Source organism: Sinocyclocheilus rhinocerous, unplaced genomic scaffold, assembly GCF_001515625.1.
Source record: "Sinocyclocheilus rhinocerous isolate Xijiao unplaced genomic scaffold, SAMN03320098_v1.1 scaffold612, whole genome shotgun sequence".
NCBI lineage: Eukaryota > Metazoa > Chordata > Actinopteri > Cypriniformes > Cyprinidae > Sinocyclocheilus > Sinocyclocheilus rhinocerous.
The window spans coordinates 868,734-887,203 of NW_015625585.1; the positions used below are offsets into that span (position 1 = coordinate 868,734).

Below are 18,470 nucleotides of genomic sequence, written 5' to 3' on the forward strand. Positions count from 1 at the left end.
ATATATATATATATATATATATATATATAGTTACAAATTGCTGTAAAAAAAACCAGCCAAATTATGATAGTAACATACTGTTTTCCATTAAAACAGTAATATAGCGTAGAAAATAGTGCATTCTGGGTCATATTTGTCATTTTCGAGAAATGACAATATACCGTGAATTAACAGCACTCAAAGATGACACTCAGAGACTTTGTCCCAAATCACACCCTATACCCTCATTCACGATTCCCTACATGAGTGGACTAATATAGAACACCTGCTGTTAACAAGCAGATTCACTGAAGGAAAGAGACACAACAAGAACAGAACCAAGAGAAACACAAGAACACTAACTGACTTTGGCCACAGCCTTAGATGAAATCAACTGAAATAAAAGACATTAAATCTCTCAAGATCTCAACAGAGGATGATTAAACAACTCCATAAACAGCATTACCAGCTTCACGCATTACTAACCAGACTGACTTGATTTCTGTCAGACATCTACAGTAGTTCTTAGTGATAATTACAGAGGTTTCGATGATGATGTTTTACGGTTTTCTTTGAAGTTACCGTTGTGGAGATAAGTGTTTGCTTTAGTTGGGCTCCTGACCCTTGACTTTTGAACATTGTTTTTTTTTTTAAACAGCTGTAACTGCATTTAAGATACATAAAAAAACTGTTCATCTGATGATGTTCGCTATTTTAGTGGTCATGATCATGAACCCTAACCCTACTCTGCTGATTTACTGATCTCCTTCAGTGTCTAATTGTATGGGTGTTGATTTATATTTTTTGATTATGATATTCCAGTGATTCTACGGCATGAGAACCATGTCATTGTTGTGACAACCAGAAAATATGAAGGATTTAAAAACACTTTGTACTTAAAACATTATGAACTACAACATCATTGGAGACATCAATAATCAGCATATGAAGCTCAACAATGGTGACAATCAAAAGCTTCATGCCGCAATCAATGCATGCTAAGTACCAGCACAGTACACAACTCATCCATGACTCCCAGCATGCATTGTCATGAAGAAATTATGCTGCTGAATTGTCCAGTTATTTTTTTTAATTCTTACTATGCGCTTTTATTTTTGTGTTGAGTTTTAGTACTGCTTCTTAATTTGCTCTAGTATCACAGTGGTGGTAACATAAAAATTAAGGTGTGTTCCTATAATTTACTTTCGGTAAGGGAAGAGACACTGAATAAGATCAGTAATTCAGCCATTACATGATGATTATGCCATCAACAAAACATAACCAACAATGCCAGATTTATTTTTTTCTGCTCTTTTTTGCCACAACAAATGTGATTTAAAAACACAGTTACAGCAACCAAAGAAAAGTTAATATTAAAAAGTCAAGGGTAAGAGCCCAACGAAAGCAAACACTGATCACCATCATGGTAGTGTCAAATAAAACAATAAAACATCAACATCTAAGCCTCTGTTAACTCTCAATAAGCGCTTCTGTAGACGTCTGACAGAAATCAAGTCAATCTGGTTAGTAATGCGTGAAGCTGGTAATGCTGTTCGTGGAGTTGTTTAATCATCCTCTGCTGAGATCTCGAGAGATTTAATGTATTTTATTTCAGTTGATTTCATCTAAGGCTGAAAGTCAGTTGTAGTTCTTGTGTTTCTCTTTCCTTCAGTGATTCTGTTTGTTAACAGCAGGTGTTCATCACACACACACACACAGAATTATTATATAAAACTGAGGATTTTGCAGTGTGGTTTAAAGGGTTAAAGCTTCAAGATGAAAAAAACAGAATAATTAATTAAATTAGCGTAATTAAAACTGCAACAAACTGTAGAAAAACAGTAATATGCTGGCAACCGTGCTGCCAGTAGATTACCGTATTTATGTGTTTTTGCACAAGAGAGATCTGTTAGTTTAATTTAGTGTTGTGGGTCAACAAGAGTAGAGCCTGTGCATAAGTCAGTGATGAGCCCAGAAACACTGATGTTCTGCTGCATGTTGCTTTATTTAAAGGCAGTAACAAATTAAGGTGTGTTCCTATAATTTACTTTCGGTAAGGGAAGAGACACTGAATAAGATCAGTGATTCAGGCATTACATGATGATTATGCCATTAACAAAACATAACAAACAATACCAGATTTATTTTTCTCTGCTCTTTTTTGCCACAACAAATGTGATTTAAAAACACGGTTACAGCAACCAAAGAAAAATTAATATTAAAAAGTCAAGGGTAAGAGCCCAACAAAAGCAAACACTGATCACCATCATGGTAGTGTCAAATAAAACAATAAAACATCAACATCTAAGCCTCTGTTAACTCTCAATAAGCGCTTCTGTAGACGTCTGACAGAAATCAAGTCAATCTGGTTAGTAATGCGTGAAGCTGGTAATGCTGTTCGTGGAGTTGTTTAATCATCCTCTGCTGAGATCTCGAGAGATTTAATGTATTTTATTTCAGTTGATTTCATCTAAGGCTGAAAGTCAGTTGTAGTTCTTGTGTTTCTCTTTCCTTCAGTGATTCTGTTTGTTAACAGCAGGTGTTCATCACACACACACACACAGAATTATTATATAAAACTGAGGATTTTGCAGTGTGGTTTAAAGGGTTAAAGCTTCAAGATGAAAAAAACAGAATAATTAATTAAATTAGCGTAATTAAAACTGCAACAAACTGTAGAAAAACAGTAATATGCTGGCAACCGTGCTGCCAGTAGATTACCGTATTTATGTGTTTTTGCACAAGAGAGATCTGTTAGTTTAATTTAGTGTTGTGGGTCAACAAGAGTAGAGCCTGTGCATAAGTCAGTGATGAGCCCAGAAACACTGATGTTCTGCTGCATGTTGCTTTATTTAAAGGCAGTAACTGTGGAGTTGCTGATGCAGTGATGATCTCTTTCATTTGAGATTTGAGTAAAAGTCATGCTCTGATTATTTCACTATTACACATTAAGTGTTTGCGGTTTTATATTAAGAAACGTTCCTTTTTAGTGGACTCAAATAAAATAAGTTCACAGTACTAACACCGTATAAATACTAGTTTTTAAACTCGAATGGTTTGAAGCAATCGGTTTCCCAAATGAAATGAGTCACCTTACATGGTATTATTATGGTAACCTACTGTAAAAATGGTAGGATTAAAAAAAGGTAAATTAACGGTAGGGAGTTGTAAATTAACAGTAGAATGCTGGCAACCACAGCTGCCAATATTTTACAGCACAATTTTTTTTACAGTGATATAATGTTAATATATTTATAATATATATTATGTATAACACTGGTAATTCTGACTCGTAAGCAATATATTATACAATTAAAGGTTACATTTAATGTTAATGTGTAAATAATATCTTACATCTAATACTTGTAATTTTGATAGAATTTTGATGTGTATAAATGCTTGTACATTTGATAGAATGATCATATATATTATTAATATATTATATAAATATAATATAAATGCTTGTAATTTTTATAGAATTATCAAACATATTATCAAAATATTATACAATTAAAGACTACATGAACTGTTAATATAATAATAATAATAATCATATTATTTATTATTATTACTATTATTATTCGCGCGCGCACACACACACACACACACACACACACACACACAAATGCTTGTTATTTCGATAAAATCATCCAAGATATTATCAATATAATATATAATTGTAATAATAATAATCATAATATCATTTAATTTAATGGTTGTGTATATATAAACATTAAATTAAATTACAACATTAAACAAACTATAAAACATTAAGTAAATAAATTTTTAAGTCAATAATAAGCAAATTAGTGACACTGACCATGTGAAATCAATGTTTTTACATGCAGCTTAAGTGTTGCTCTTATTAAATAAAGGAGGAAATAATCAAATACTGTGACAATGAGATTTGTGCTAATTTTATTCACTTAATTGTTTATGCTGATAATATAATTTATTAATTTGTATTAATTTGAAATCACATTAAATTGCAAAACAGAGCATTTTTACAAGTGGTCTCAGACTTTTGGATTCTATTGTATCTACCTGCCACTTTACATCTATAATATGTCCTGTATAACAACAAAAAGGTCAGTTCAAGAAAATATATTAATCTAAAAGTACAATTTTCAAACATGAAACTTAGCAATTCTTAAATGATTAAACTTACTTTGCAGTGACATCACCACTGTCCAGCCTTAATTCAACCTGTGATGAAACATGGAGAAAAGTCTTAGACTGCATAGAGAACAAGAGGGATGCACTATGAATGCAGTGATCTGCAATGTGAAGTGACAGCATGCACCAGTTTAGAGGGAAAAGCACCACTGGGACTTAAAAATAGTGAGCAGGCAATGCTATTTATAAAACTACTGCATAGAACGATTGCACAAATCATAGCAGCTTCCCCAAAGTGGAATTTCAATGCTTCATTTGTAGTTCACAGTCTGAGCAGGGCAACTTGATGGGACCTACAGTTTACAGTATATATTCTCAAGGACTGAGGGTCTCAAGAGTCTGTTTTTAATACCTGCCTCGTTCATGTTCATAGCACAGACCACAGGCAGAGATATGACTGGAGGTGAGGACCGTTCAAGAGGCATGATGAATAAAGATGACACCTTCATCTGAACCCACTTCAGGAGCAAAGACAGCTCTGAGCCATGAAATTAAGTGGTATGCTGTAAAAAAACTTTCTGTAAAATTTACAGTAAAAAAAACGGCCGCTGTGGTTGCAGGAATTTTACCGTAAAAAATACGGTAGCAACGTTTTAGGTTTTACGGTTTTAATTTAAATTTACAGTTAAATATCGTAATTTCATTAACTGATATAATGTTAATATACCAACCTATTGAAGTACTGAAATCTTTTTTGTACCTTTGTAATACACTGATAACCACCAAATGCAGGTGGTGATGAGAAAGTCACATGATGAACCAAAGCCCATCACAAGCAGCTTTTAAATAATAAGGTGCACAGTGTCATTCACACAAACACTAAACACCATAAAAGTTACACACATGAAACTGAAATAATGCAATTAACATTCATTTAACAACATTAGGTGTGACACACAACCCTAATATACAAAACTGAAAGGAAAAAACTAAGAAGAAACATTCAACAAAAAAAACATCAAATTTTAAATGTAACGCAGGGAATTCTGGGAATGTCAATTTACGGTTATTCACTGTAAATTATACGGTCTACTGTATAAAAACGTATACTACTGTAAAATTAATGTCCAATACATGTAATGTCCAGTTTTTCACCATATATAGCAGGGGAATTTACCGTTAACCATTTAACAGGTTTTTACTGTAGCATTTTTACAGTCTTTTACCGTTAAATTCACGATAATTTTTTACAGTGTAGAGAACACTCCATATGGAATCGACATGGAAAAATCATGAATGACACGTTCACAAGAATGTCACCATCCTTGCAAACAAATAGTGAGAAAAGTTCTGTATTCATGCATTTACAATATTTTATTTCTCATCAAATCTGAACCTCAACTATTCGAACCAGGAGGGTTTGAGCCCCCATTTAAAGCTGCAATCCATCATATTGCATTTACTATTTAATTATAATATTTATTAAAGCATGTAGTTTACATGAATAACACTGAAAATAACTGTGATAAGTGATTAAAAATGTATAGTGATTATTAATAAATAAATTTTTTATTAAAATAAAAATATTAAAATAAAATCTGTTGTTTAATTATAATAGTTACTATTAAATTGTATAGTTTTTACATTAATAACACCAAAATGAACAGCAATTATATAATTAAAAATGTATAACAACAATTATAAAAGAACGAAATTGCTTGTCATGCGTAGCAGTTGCTTTCTTTAGAGCCCCACATAAAATACCACTAAACGTAATGCATTATTGAAGGCATTATATAGTTTTAGCAGCAGTTACAATTCATTGGCTTTTATGACAACTTCTTGACCTTTATAAAACGGTGTGATAGAAAGAACATTTCGATTTCCGACTGCCAATATCTTCAAATCCTAATGCACAAAAATAACTCTAGGTACAATTAGATGCTCTCTCTCGTATTAGTGATGCAGAAACGAAGACAAGGAGCTGAATTTTAATAAGAATATAGAAACACTTGCAAGAGCGTATCATCAAAAAGTGAAACAAGAAAAGACCATTTCTTTCATAAAAGCAGTGACTAATCCATTTTACCTCTTTGAACTACTTCCTTATGGTACCACATCTTACAAGATCTTATTTTTTCCTTTTTTTTTTCCGTTTCCTTCTATTGTTGTGATTTAAATGGAATCCAGCTTAAAAAGGAGCCTGTTTAGTATTCTCTCCTATATCTTGCTCTTGCCCTTTTCTTGTCTTCAGCTTCTCTTAATAAAACATTCAAGTATGTGTACAGTTTGCCGCTGTCCCTCAGTTTCATACGGCATATGGGGATTTGCTAACTGCTGTTATGACACCACGTGCCCTGCATTTTCCACACTCATTAATCACATCAACATACAAAACCACACACACACTGAGTCCGCCTGGTCAACTGTAGTTAGATTCGACACTCAAGTAGTCAAAAAAACACACCTTAAAACTGATGAAAAGAGGAAGATATCTTAAAATAATGAGCAGCCACGACACTGGAAAAGCCTAGTAGGCATTAAATACCCAATAATTATGCATGCACTGATTAATTTAAAAAAAAATGTTTTCTGGGTTAACAAGGCTTAAGGCGATGTGTGCATCGTGTCTTCCTTATTCCACTGAATTTTACATCAAATTACCATGTTTAATAGGCACAGTTCATCCAAAAATTAAAAGGTTGATATGAAGGTTGTACATCGTTGATTACGAAAGGTTGTACTGTACAATGACTTAAATTTCCTAAAAAAAAAAAAAAGTTTCAGAAGACTTTAAAGGAATAGCTTACCCAAAAATGAAAATTTGCAGAAAATGTATTCACACTCAGGCCATGCAACATGTAGATGAGTTTGTTTCTTCATCTGAACTGATTTAGAGAAATTTAGCATTACATCACTTACTCAACAATGGATCAATGAATGGGTGCCGTCAGAATAAGAGTCCAAACAGCTGATAAAAACATCACAATAATCCACAAGTAATGTACACGACTCCAGTCCATCAGTTAATTTCATGAGAAGCGAAAGCAACAAAACAAATGCATCATCAAGGTGTTTTTCTATTGGTGAGCAAGTGATGTAATGCTAAATTTCTCCATATCTCTTCCGATGAAGAAACAAACTCATCTGCATCTCGGATGGCCTGAGGATGAGTACATTTTCTGCAAATTTTCACTTTGGGGTGAACTATTCCTATACAAAAAAGCTGCATGAACATTCTTCAAAACATCTCTTTTTGTGTTCCACAAAATAAAAATTAAACAGAAAGTCATCCGGTTTGGATCAACATGAGGGTGAGTAAAGGATGACAGAATTGACAGAAACTATTCCTATAATACCTTGTTAACGAATGCAGACAGAATTCTGTGAGCTTTGAGTATTTATAGCTACTAGCACATGTGATCAGGATGGCAGCGCCGAAGAAGAAAATTATACTTGAGTGCTTTCATCTCAAAAATGAGATGTCGCATACAGGGTCCCAACTATGGTTTCAAATTCAGGGATATGAGCAAAAATGCTCTCCAACTCACTCAAAACCATCCTAATCAGAACACAGTGACATTTCATTTCTAAAGGCTCCTGGCCAGGCTCAAACTTTTCATTTAGAGTTGAGTGACGCATATTTTGTGAATATGCATATAGAGTGACTTTACAGGCATGTCTGTGTCAAGAGTAAATTAAAGTAAAAAAGCATATCTATTGAAAATCATTGAGAAAAGCTGCTGGACAGTAATTTATTAGTGACAGCAGAGTAATTTCAGAGTAATTTGCATGAGAGCTTAATTTGCATGAGTGCTGATTTCATTCAAAATGACATGGTCTGGACAAATTCCTGACATCAAATCTTGAAGAAGACTAACCAATTTAAAGGTGATGTGTGTAATCTTTTTGCCACTACACTCAAAAAAAAAATGCTGGGTTGTTTCAACCCAACTTTGGGTCAAATATGGACTAACCCAACCGTTGGGTTAAATTTTTACATTACATTTTTGACCCAAAAGTTGGGTTAGTCCATATTTGACCCAAAGTTGGGTTGAAACAACCCAGCAAAATTCCCCAAACTAAAGCAGTTGACAGTCAGGATGCTCAAAACAAACAAAACAATGAAAAATTATGTATTACACATTATGACTTTTATATACAGCTTTTTCCAACATGAGAATTGCAAAAAAAGCTTTAAAGCTTTAAAGGCCTGCAGTTTTTCTACCAAAATAAAAACTAAATCAAAGAAATTAAGATTTAAGCCACAAAAAATTAAGCCACAAATATTAGTATTCTATTTTTTTCCTGTAAATTAATATTATTATTATTAAATACTATATGTCTTTATTGATTTAATTTTAATTATTTAAAATAATAATAATAAAAGAAATATATTACTATTGCAATAATAATATATTAATACTGTAAAATAAAAAGTATTCTTATTATTGTTATTGTTGAAAAAATAGTAATGGTAATATATTTCTTTACAGATTTAATTAATTAATTATTTAAAATAATAATAATAATATCATACAATTATTATTATTATTATTATTATTATTATTAGGCAGATCACATGCCTGATTACTAAACATAAATGGATTGTCTCTGCATATATAGTATTTTAACAAAAAATACAAATAAAATAAAATGTTATTAAATAAAATAAAAATTTTAAAAAGGAAAAAAATTATAAAGTAAGCTTTAAACAGAATGTGAGACAACGTTTTCTCTGGATGTGAGGGACAGACTGCAGTGGAAAGGTCTAAAATAAAGAAAGGAAGTGTCTATTTTTTGACCATTGTCCTGAAGAAGGCCAAGGTCTGTCCGAGTCAATGTAATATATCTCTTTCTCCACAACTTCCTGCAGAAGACAACACCTCTGATGATGATTAATGCTTTGAGAAGGTCTCAGTCTGTTTTTTTCATCAGACACTACCTGTTTACACTGTCGCCATTGTTCTGGAGTTACAATAGCTGCCTGTGATCCTGACACGCACACACACACACACACACACACACACACACACACACACACACACCAGATAAACCTAAGGGTCTTTGCTGTATTTAGGACACTTGACACTGAACACTGCAGCAGCAGCAGACCTGTCAGCTGCTGTTTGACTTCTGGCAACACGCTGCTGTACTTCGTGTTTACTATGCAAGTGTCGAGGCGGATTCGTATTTGAGAGTCCACCAGCAAAATGTCATGTGAATGCATGTGTGTGAGGATTTAAGCATAAGATAAAACTCATTACATGTAGCAGTAAATGTTAAACTATAATGCATGTTGTATTGATGCGCAAAACTATACATTTTCAAAATGAACGAATCATTCGGTTGCCAGAATAACTATTGGACTACTCCTAAAAATAAGGAAAGATTAAATCTAATTGACTTGTCAATTGCTGGATGACTATAGTTGACCAGAAGCTGACATCTGGGACTGCCTAAACATCAACTGGATCAGTGTTGTTATTGTTAACTAAAATTAAAACTATTAAAAATTATTTTTAGCAATTTAAATGAAGCTGAATTAAAATAAAATATAAATACTATAATGAAAAAATCTAACTTAAAAAAACATTAACAAAAATTAGAATTGGCTGCTAACTGAGCTAAGTGAAATAAGTTTGGGCTGAAGTACTAAAATGATGACTAAAACTGAAACAAAAATACAATGAAGCTAATTAGAAATATATCTACATATATATATATATATATATATATATATACTGTATATACAAAAATGACAAAAGCACATGACAAAATTACTAAAACAAAAATGTCAACTAGTCACGATTACAATATATTACAATAGAAACAACAATAGATTACAACAGTTTTTCTGATAAATAAATGTTGTCATGTTGCTTGTGTCATTTCTATATGATGTTAATATGTCATTTTGATACTTACAATATTTATAAGCCGTGCTGACAGTATCTGTTCCTTGTTTGTGGTGGTTTGTGTGTGTGTGTGTGTATTTTTAAATATTTAATAATAATTAAAAAAAATAGCCAAAAAAAAAATATAGAAATGTTGAATGGCAACTAAATAAATAACTTTAAGCTTGAGTACTACAATTACTAAAAGTGAAATAAAAATAAAGCTAAAAATAAATATTTTTAAAAATAAAAATGACAGAATATTTATAATACAATAAAATAACTTACAACTAACATTACATTGAAAACTGAAAATATAAAAAATAAAGCTAATTCAAAATATTAAAGTGGTCATATGATGCGATTTCATTTTTTCCTTTCTCTTTGGAGTGTTACAAGCTCTTGGTGCATAAAGAAGATCTGTAAATTTGCAAAGACTAAAGTCTCAAATCCAAAGAGATATTCTTTATAAAAGTTAAGAGTCAGCCACACCCCCCTAAAACGGCTCGTTCGAACACGCCCCCACATATCTAATAGTATATAAATAACACTAAAAGCACTGTGTAGGAGAAATTATTTTAACATTGTAAAAAAGACAAAGGTCACCATTAAATTCAAGAGAAATAGTGTTCACAACCCAATTTACTTGCGTAACATATCAATGAGGAAAAAAAATGTCAGATGGGGCTTGATATTATCGATCAGGAATTGATTGGATTGTGAAAAGAGGTTTCTGAAAAATAACAGGGATGCATGATGTCATTAATACATTTTGATAAAGGACTGCGAAGACAAACATTGTTTACTTTGGTATATCATGCACCAATGAATCATTCACAACAAGATGTATTAAGAAAGTTTATAAGGCCAATTTTGTTTTCATGCAGACTGCAAAGACCGAGGTTAAACAAATTGTCCTTTCAATTAGTGCATAGCATGTTGCTTTAGAAGAAAAGCCCATGTTAAATGGCAATTAAATGCAGGTTTGTGTTCAAAAGCCTCTCAGTTTGACAGAGCCGTGCTGATAGAAACATCTGTACATGTTCACATATTTTCAGCTTCTCAGCAGGGCTGAGAAAATCGAATTCACGACAGGAGCTTGGCAGGAGGATCTGCAGGAGCCAGCGAGGTTTTGCCAGACTCCTGGAGCGCAGCTGATGATACCGTGAGTCACCTCACGCCAGGACTCGAATTACAAAGTCACCTGCACTCCACGCTCCAACACTTAGACAGGAAGTCATGAGAAACGCCAACCACAACTGACTATTACGACAAAAGGTGCAATGACTGATCTACACGGTTACATGTAAATTTATTCCAAGAGCTGAGTTACCTGATGGTGCAATCGAACATCTGTTGTGATAAAAACTGTGTAAATGCAGTGAGGCTTTGGTCTAACGTTACAGCAGAAAACATTCTGACACATAAGAAAACATCCACTCACTAATGCAGTTATGCTAGCCATTAGAAAGCATTATATAATTAAGATAAAAGATGATTCACTCACATTAGCTTCTAAACCAATTTATAGGGGACATACTGTATCATGGAAAGACATATTCCATAGTGCACATCAGCTGAAAGCTGGTTTCCCAGTTCACATGGACTATTTATTGAAATAAATTTAACAGGTCATTCAAGAACAGTCATGTGGCTGGAATATCGAACTATATTTACTAGAGCCCGACCGATATATCGTTTCGCCAATTTTATCGGCTGATATGAGCCTGTCGCAGATATATCGGTATCGGCGAATATGCCACCGATATGAAATTTTTTTTTACAGAACATAAAACGCAGATAAAATGCTTGTAAATGGTGTAATTAAGTAGTTTGTCCAGCAGAGCGGGCTCTATTGTTTGCTGGAATACCATTGAAAATTTGAACGGCCATATCTCCGTAACGGCGCGGCGGATCCGCACCAAATTCTGGGGAACCCTTCAGCTCTAGGAACCCTCTCAAACGCCAAAACTAGTTTATGTCTTCGCCCCCTTTCGAATGAGACCACCCCTGCATCGATAGCCCCCGGGGTCCGGGAGTTACGGGCGGTTAAATTCGCAGTCGGGCACTGACCAATCTGGCGATCCCGGAGGGTGGCGTTCGAGAGGGCTCCTCGAGCTGAAGGGATCCCCTGAATTTGGTGGAGATCCGCCGCCATGTTCGCGAGATAGTGACACCAGCCAACACTTTCACTTCAATAAGGATGTCTCTTGTTCAGGCTAACAAGAAGTGAAATAAACTTTCAACGAAATAAAGTTGAATTGAGTTGAAATAAAGTTGAAATTTGATCACCACATTTGAGTGATCATTGCAAAAAAATGTGTTTATATTCTGTTTATGTATATACTGTATTCTATATATAGTACCAGTCAAAAGTTTGGACACACAAATGCGAAAGTGTCCAAACCTTTAACTGGTACTGTACTATAATATATATCGATATATCGATATCTGCCTTTTTTTACTCCCTAATATCGGTATCGGCCCCCAAAAAGCCCATATCGGTCGGCCTCTAATATTTATTATTACTGAAGTACATTTACACACTGAAAAAATTAAGCGTTAGCGTTAGTTTAGGCAGGTCACGTGAGTCAAGCTTGCATCAGCTGATTCTCAGCTGATCACATCTACCTATAGGAATACGACACCTATCGCGGCATTCCTATATAAGCTCTTTTCAGCTGCGTCAGAAGCACGCGTTTATCGCTCTTAATGGCTTCTATACATATAAGAATGTAATATTAATGACAGTCATTCGAAGTATTTCCGCAGTGTGTATGCTCCCCTGCTGGACTGCCACTCAATACTTACTAGAGATTCATAATTTCTGATCCGCTTGAATATGTGCTCACGCTCAGTAATGTGAGCATATGAGCATGAGAAATTAGGGTGATATGACATGTTAGAAAACATTTCTTCTCAGAAACTGCTAGCAAATTTCACAAATAGTTACAAAGAAACGGCAAGTAACTAAATGGGAAGTAGGAAGACTGAAATTGTATTTTCTTGTCAAAGGTACTACAATAAACTTTGTTCTATTTACAACTTCAAAAAATTACAGAGCATACTACTTATGCACAGTATGAAAACCTGGATGTCTTACTGGACTCAATAAAATAAAGGTTCTTTGTTGGCATTGATGGTTCCATGAAGAACCTTTAACATCCATGGAACCTTTCCATTCCACAAAAGATTCTTTAGATGATTAAAATGCTCTTCACACTAATAAAAAATTTTTATTTTAAGAACTGTTCACTGAAAGGTTCTTGGGGGAACCAAAAATGGTCCTTCTGGCATCACTAGTGAAACCCCATTTTGGAAACTTCACATTTAAGAGTACAATTGCCAAAATGTGAAGTATACTACAAAGCATACTGTGTGAAATCCATTATCCCACAATGCAATGCCCTCAACCTGCCTTTCCATTTCTAGTGGTGAATGAACTGCAAGCAATATCAGCTTTAACTCATTATTTGATTTTGGATTCAATGTATTGATTTACAAATGCAAAATAATAATAAAAGCTAAAAAAATAACACAGCTGTCACTTTATATCTCATATACACAAGTGTGACTTTATATATGCTTTGATCAAAAATATAGAAAAAATAGTAATATTGTGAAATATGATTACAATTTAAAATAACTTTTCTATTCGAATATATTTTAAAATGTAATTTATTTCTGTGATGCAAAGCCGAATTTTCATTATTCCAGTCTTCAGTGTCACATGATCCTTCAGAAATCATTCTAATGACTAACCCACAGCGGGAGCATCACATTTCCATCAGGGGGGAAATACATCACTGTAATTCAATAACATGAAAGAGACACTAAAAAAACGTCAAGGGATGTTCTTGTTCTTAAATACACAACATACTGGATCATCTCAATGATTATGTACTGAATTTCACAGGAAGAACTCAAAGTCTCTGAACGGCATTAATCACAGTTCAGTGTTCCCTGATAGAGTTCATTCCCTTTTCTTATACTGCTTCAATATCTAGTCATTTTCAACTCTCTCATGTTCAGGGTTGCTCTGACATTAACTGCAGAAATGTACTTTGCTGAACTAAAACATTAAAATGGTATACTGGATTCTGGATATGAATCCAATTTAGTTGAGAAATATGCTCCGCGGGATGGCATTTGATTTGCTATGGTCAAGGTATAAGAAACCGTTCATAAAAATATAGGTAAGCATTAACTGTAACAGAATATATATCATTTATGCACATTGTAAGCATTTTCTTAGACTAAGGAACCTACTGATCCGACTGTCTGCGAGTGCAAATGATCAGTACTTCCACATCACATATTTCTATACATTAAAGGAATAGTTCACCCATGAATAAAAATGAGCTGAAAACGTACTCATCCTCAGGTCATTCAAGATATAGATGAGTTTGTTTCTTCATCGGAACAGATTTGGAGAAATTTAGCATTGCATCACTTGTTCACCAATGGATCCACTGCAGTGAACGGGTGCCGTCAGAATGAGAGTCCAAACTAGTGGTCGACCGATATTGTTTTTTTGACAGCCGATGCCGATATCTTGGAAAGCAGGGTGGCCGATGGTCGATATAAAGCCGATATAATTGTATTTATTTTAATTGATATTTAAAGAGGTCATATGATGCTGCTAAAAAGAACATTATTTTGTGTATTTGGTGTAATGAAATGTGTTTATGCGGTTTAAAGTAAAAAAAACACATTATTTTCCACATACTGTACATTATTGTTTCTCCTCTATGCCCCGCCATTTTGAAACGCGTCGATTTTTACAAAGCTCATCGGTCTGAAAAAGCTAAAAGCAATCGTTATAATACTTTTGAATACATTAATTCCTTTGTTTAACCGTTCTATCTGATTATTAGACAGACTTCTATCCGTATTAGACAGAACTGTTAACAACGACAGTAAACAAGAGGGAGAATGTGAGCAATGTGTGCTCAGGCGCTGCTGTTCTCCGTGCCGTCAAAATAAAAGTCCCGCCTCGAACACATCGGCCAAACAGAAAAACTTATCGGCCAATGCCGATATTTGAAAAATGCCAAATATCGGCCGATATATCGGTCGACCACTAGTCCAAACATCTGATAAAAACATCACAATAATCCACAAATAATCCACACCACTCCAGTCCATCAGTTAACATCTTTTGAAGTGAAAAGATGTGTGTTCGTAAGAAACAAATCCATCATTAAAATATTTTAACTACAAACTGTCGCTTCCAGCTAAAACATGAATCCTGTATAATATTGCTTTCTTCAGCGAAAAAGCCATCTAGTCTGAATCCGGAGAGAAATATGCACAGATCAAGCACTGTTTAAAAGTGAAAATAGTCCATAACATTTCTAAACAAATATGTCGGTGGATTTTGATGTGAGAGGACGACAGGAGATGGACTTTTTCCACTAAAGGAAGTCCTATTATGGATTATGGGCTCATGTTTTGGCAAGAAGCAATGGTTTAAAGTTAAAATGTCTTGATGGATTTGTTTCTTCCGAACATGCAGCTTTTCACTTCACAAGATGTTAGTGACATACTGGATGTGGATTATTGTGATGTTTTTATCAGCTGTTTGGACTCTCATTCTGACGGCACCCATTCACTACAGAGGATCCATTGGTGAACAAGTGATGTAATGCAACATTTCTCCAAATCTGTTCTGATGAAGAAACAAACTCATCTACATGTTGGATGGCCTGATGGCGAGTACATTTTTAGCAAATTTTCATTTATGGGTCAACTATTCCTAAACATGCTATGTTTTATTTTCCTTGAATATTCAAACAGGCTATAGATTCTGACATTACATAACGTAGCCTAACATTCAAACTTTAAAGGTTTATCTTGATGGCTTTTATGTCTCTTTATTTTCGTTAAATGTTGTAAAAATGCTAAACATTGCTGGAGGGTCTCCACATGCTATATCAGTTTTAATTAGTCAGTGCTCTTATGAGGTAACAAAGAACTTTCTGCCGGACTGATAGGATCTAAACCAATTAAAAACTGTGTGCCTGAGAGGCCAGTCCACTTCTGTAGATCTGAGATCATTAACAGCTTTCATTAGGGCCGTTTCAGTGCTGTGATGTTGATCATCTCAGATCTTCAACAGAGACCACATTTCTATTTATTTATTTTCTTTTAAATAGAAAGTAAAAGTCAAAATTAAACTTACATCTATAGGGATGCTTAAATAACAGATTTCAATGGTTTTGAAATATGAAAGGCACATTAAAGCTGCCTTGGAAACTTTTTATCGATATGATATTTATTACTTAAAATGTGAAGAGAATCATCACAAAAAATGTAATTATTACATCTGTAAAATTTTGATAAAAATATATCTAACTTGTACAATAGTTGTAGATAGTTGTATCATCATTCCTACTACAACAAACAATTGTCAGCAATAAATAAATAAATAAAATAATTGAAAAAAGATTTATAAAAAAGTTAGTATACTTGTTTAGCAAGAGAAGATGTGACGTGATGTGAGAAAAAAATTAAGATAAATATAATACAAATATATTTATATAGTGCACCATTTCTAATAAAGCTGAAATTGTTAAATTATGCAAAACATTAAAAAAAAAAAAAGTTTATTTTTATGGCTGTATTTAGTATACAACAAAATGCTAACTATAAAATTAGCCTCATCAAGACAAAGAAGCCATTTTATTTCAAAAATGCTCAAAATGTCATTTCCATCACAAAATTATATTTAAAACAATGCATCATTTAAGATGAGACTTGTTTCCCAGTAAATGCATATCCACTGTTGAACATTATTATTAGTGGATATACAATTTAGGAAAATTCAGTTTTTTTTTTTTCAGACCCAAAAAATGTCATTTTCATCTAATCTCAAATTCAGTAAATCAATAAGAATGTGAAAAGAGTACTTCAGGAGAGTTTACTTTCTAAAGGTGCACATGGACAAGAGTATGGAAGCCCGTTTCTGCCACTGAATAAAAAATAAAAAAAAAGGTAATTGCGACTTTTTATCTCACAATTCTGACTTTTTTTCACAGAATTGTGAGATATAAACTCGCAATTGCGAGCTATAAAGTCAGAATTCTGACTTTTTTCTCAGAATTGCGAGTTTATATCTCGCAATTCTGACTTTTTTTCTCACAATTCTGACTTTTTTTCTCAGAATTGTGAGATATAAACTCACAATTGCGAGTTAAAAGTGCGAGTTAAAGTCCAATTTTGAGGGGGGGGAAAAGACTGATATGTTCTCAGAATTGCGAGTTTATAACTCAGAATTGTGAGAAAAAAAGTCAGAATTGTGAGTTTATATCTCGCAGTTCTCACTTTATTTCTCAGAATTGCGACTTTATGTCTCGCAAAAAAAATCGAGAAAAAAAGTCAGAATTGCGAGTTTATATCACGCAATTCTGAGAAAAAAAGTCAGAATTGTGAGATAAAAAGTCACAATTACCTCTTTTATTTTTTATTCAGTGGCGGAAACGGGCTTCCATACAAAAGTGCCCATAGTAAAAAAAAATAAATAAATAAATAAAACACTTCTATTTTCTCAGTAGTTTTTCTTTAAAAGGATGTAAGATTGGCCCATAATTGCTGAGTGTCAAATGATGTACAAATATTTCTTTAAAGGAATGTAAAGTAGCTTTCTCTAATTGGAGATGATTCCACAGAAAGGCTCATTTGCATAATTCAGAAGAGCCTGGTTTATAAAAAGCTTAACATCTCTAACGGAAGCTGTAAACATATTACGTGTTCATTAAAATGGATCTGAGGGTCGGGGTCTATCCGGGTCTACTGCAACTCAGACAAACGCAAAATTTAAGCACTAGGGATTTGAACACTAATTTCACTTCATTCTTATGTACACAGATACTTATGGATTATATACTGGATTATATTAAAAAAAAAAAAAAAAAAAGTATGCAAAAAGTTAAATAACATATTTAAAGGGGTCATATGATGTTGCTAAAAAGAACATAAATGATTTTAGCAAATGGCTGCAATATAACAAAGAGTGAAAAATTTAAGGGGGTCTGAATACTTTCCGTACCCACTGTACATATACACACACACACACACATAAATATATATATATATATATATTCAGCTTATATATAGTTTTCAAATGTCTGCAATTCTATGACAAATTCTATTAAAATGACAAATAATATTAAAAAGTATGACATTTTAGCATCATATAAGTATTCTGCCTTGTTTTCTGGTAAATATACTTTAAAAAATCATTAAAACCAATAAGAAACAACTTGCTATGCTTGTTTTCAGAAAAAAATATATCTTGAAATTCCATTTGGTCTTGTAGCACTGGCACATTTTAAGAATATAATATTTTGCAGTGATGTGCCGTCAATCATGTTGACAGATCTTTGTGAAATTCATTGGGCTCTGGGGTCTTTATCAAGCATCTGAGTGTAACTCACATCATCAGGGGAACTAGAGCTCACAGCTTCCTGTTCTGAA

At 33.4% G+C, this 18,470-nt stretch overlaps 1 protein-coding gene across 1 annotated transcript in view; it reads right to left on the bottom strand.

Moving 5' to 3' along the window:
• The window catches only part of LOC107754086 (junction plakoglobin-like), an 81,660-nt gene that overhangs the window by 35,180 nt on the left and 28,010 nt on the right, over positions 1 to 18,470 (bottom strand). The window contains exon 2 of the mRNA XM_016570405.1: positions 4,148 to 4,185. Coding sequence (XP_016425891.1) covers positions 4,148 to 4,160 — 13 coding nt within the window. The 5' untranslated portion in view covers positions 4,161 to 4,185. The remainder of the gene's footprint in view (positions 1 to 4,147; positions 4,186 to 18,470) is intronic.